The following is a 1,639-nucleotide window of genomic DNA, read 5'->3' as shown; positions in this document are numbered from 1 at the left end:
TGCTAATGAGAATTACATGAACACTCAAGAGAGCTGCTATGTGAAAAAGGTTGTGGAGCAATCTGAGCTTCAGAATCAGATAGATGATAGAAAGGCTCAGCTTGAGAGGAGCAGGATTCAAAGAGAGGCAGATTTGAACCACTTTGAAGGAGACACTGAAGTGTCTGAATTTTGTTCTGATGATTCAGTTCATTCAGATGGGAGTGCTGAAGCAGTTCAAATGGAAATAGAGTGTGCCTCTGAAGAGGACAGAGCATTGGAAAGTACTGCTATTGTGAAACATGTGAAGAACCCTGGTCCAACTAGCAGATGTCACAATGAGTTAGAGAAAAAATGCTTTGAAGATTGATTTCCTGAAGCAGATGAGTTTTGTTTTGCTAGTGATGTAGGCATAAGTGATGAGGAAGAAGAAGATGAAGTTGAACTACCATACCTCATGAAGAAGCCAAAGACAAAGAGTAGTAAGAAAAAGATGAAGGAAAGGGTATATTTTGACCCCAAAATTATCAATTCACACTTACTGTTGTGCAAGAGCTTGTGTTTTGACAGTGTTTACCAGTTCAGAGAAGCATTAAGGGATTTTCATATAAGGACTTTGAGGTCTTTTCACTACCACAGGAACTCCCCAACAAGAATTATTGTTTGGTGTTCACAGAGAGAGCATGGATGTGAATTTTACATTTGTGCCTCTAGGATAGCTCATGAAAGAAATTTTTGCATTAAGAAGTGTAATATGGAGCACACGTGTCCAGCATCAGCAGAGAACACAAAGGTTACTACTAAGTGGCTTTCAAAAGCAGTTGAGCCTTTTCTTAGAGCAGATCCTAGAGCACTTGTAGATGCACTTATTAAAAGCAGCAAAGTCAAGTTTTTAGTTGATGTATCAAAGAGTGTGGCATATAGGGCAAGGAGGAAGGCTATGAAGGTTGTGCAAGGTGACCATAAGGAGCAGTACTATAGACTGAGGGACTACCTGCAAGCAGTTATTGATACAAACCCTGATAGCAGGTGTATAGTTACAACATTTGAGGACCCAGAAAACCCTACACCAACTCCTAGATTTAAGTACATGGTCTACTGCTTGCGTGCATCAAAACAAGGATTTCTTAATGGTTGTAGGCCCTTTATAGGTAAATCTACAACTACATTTTGTTCAAAATATCTTGTTGATAAATTTATGGTAGCCAATTTGGATATGGATGCAGGGCTTGATGGTTGCTTCATCAAGCTAACCACTGGACAACAAATTCTTGTAGCCACAGAAAGAGATGGCAACAACGACATCTACCCCATAGCCTTTGGTGTGGTTGATAAGGAAGATTCAGAGAGTTGGACATGGTTCCTAACCCAGCTAAGATGTTGCATTGGAAGTGGAAGCAAATTTGGAACCTACACCATTATTTCTGACAGGCAAAAGGTATGCACCCTATCTTAGCCAGTAGTTCAGATATATATTGTTATTATTGGATTTATTTATTTTTGTTCATGACCATGGTTATTAATTTATAATCAGGGTCTTCTTAAGGCTATAAATGAGGTGTTCCCTGATTCCCCTCAGAGATACTGCCTCAGGCACATATATGCAAATTTTCAGTCAGCTGGTTTTAGAGGAGCAGAACTAAAGAAGCTAGTAGATTAG

General features: G+C 39.4%; 1 protein-coding gene across 1 annotated transcript; it reads left to right on the top strand.

Moving 5' to 3' along the window:
• Positions 1–733: 733 nt before the first annotated feature.
• LOC147981767 (uncharacterized) lies at positions 734–1,639 on the top strand. Its single transcript, XM_087516096.1, has 3 exons — positions 734–1,112; positions 1,206–1,417; positions 1,514–1,639. The coding sequence occupies exons 1-3, from the start codon at positions 734–736 to the stop codon at positions 1,637–1,639; spliced, it is 717 nt and encodes a 238-aa protein (XP_087372222.1).

The sequence above is a fragment of the Triticum urartu genome, chromosome 3A (assembly GCF_056163025.1).
Source record: "Triticum urartu cultivar PI428250 chromosome 3A, HENAU_Tu73, whole genome shotgun sequence".
Taxonomy (NCBI): Eukaryota; Viridiplantae; Streptophyta; class Magnoliopsida; order Poales; family Poaceae; genus Triticum; species Triticum urartu.
The sequence above is the reverse complement of the archived record's forward strand: the minus strand, read 5'-3'. Positions and strand labels throughout refer to the sequence as shown.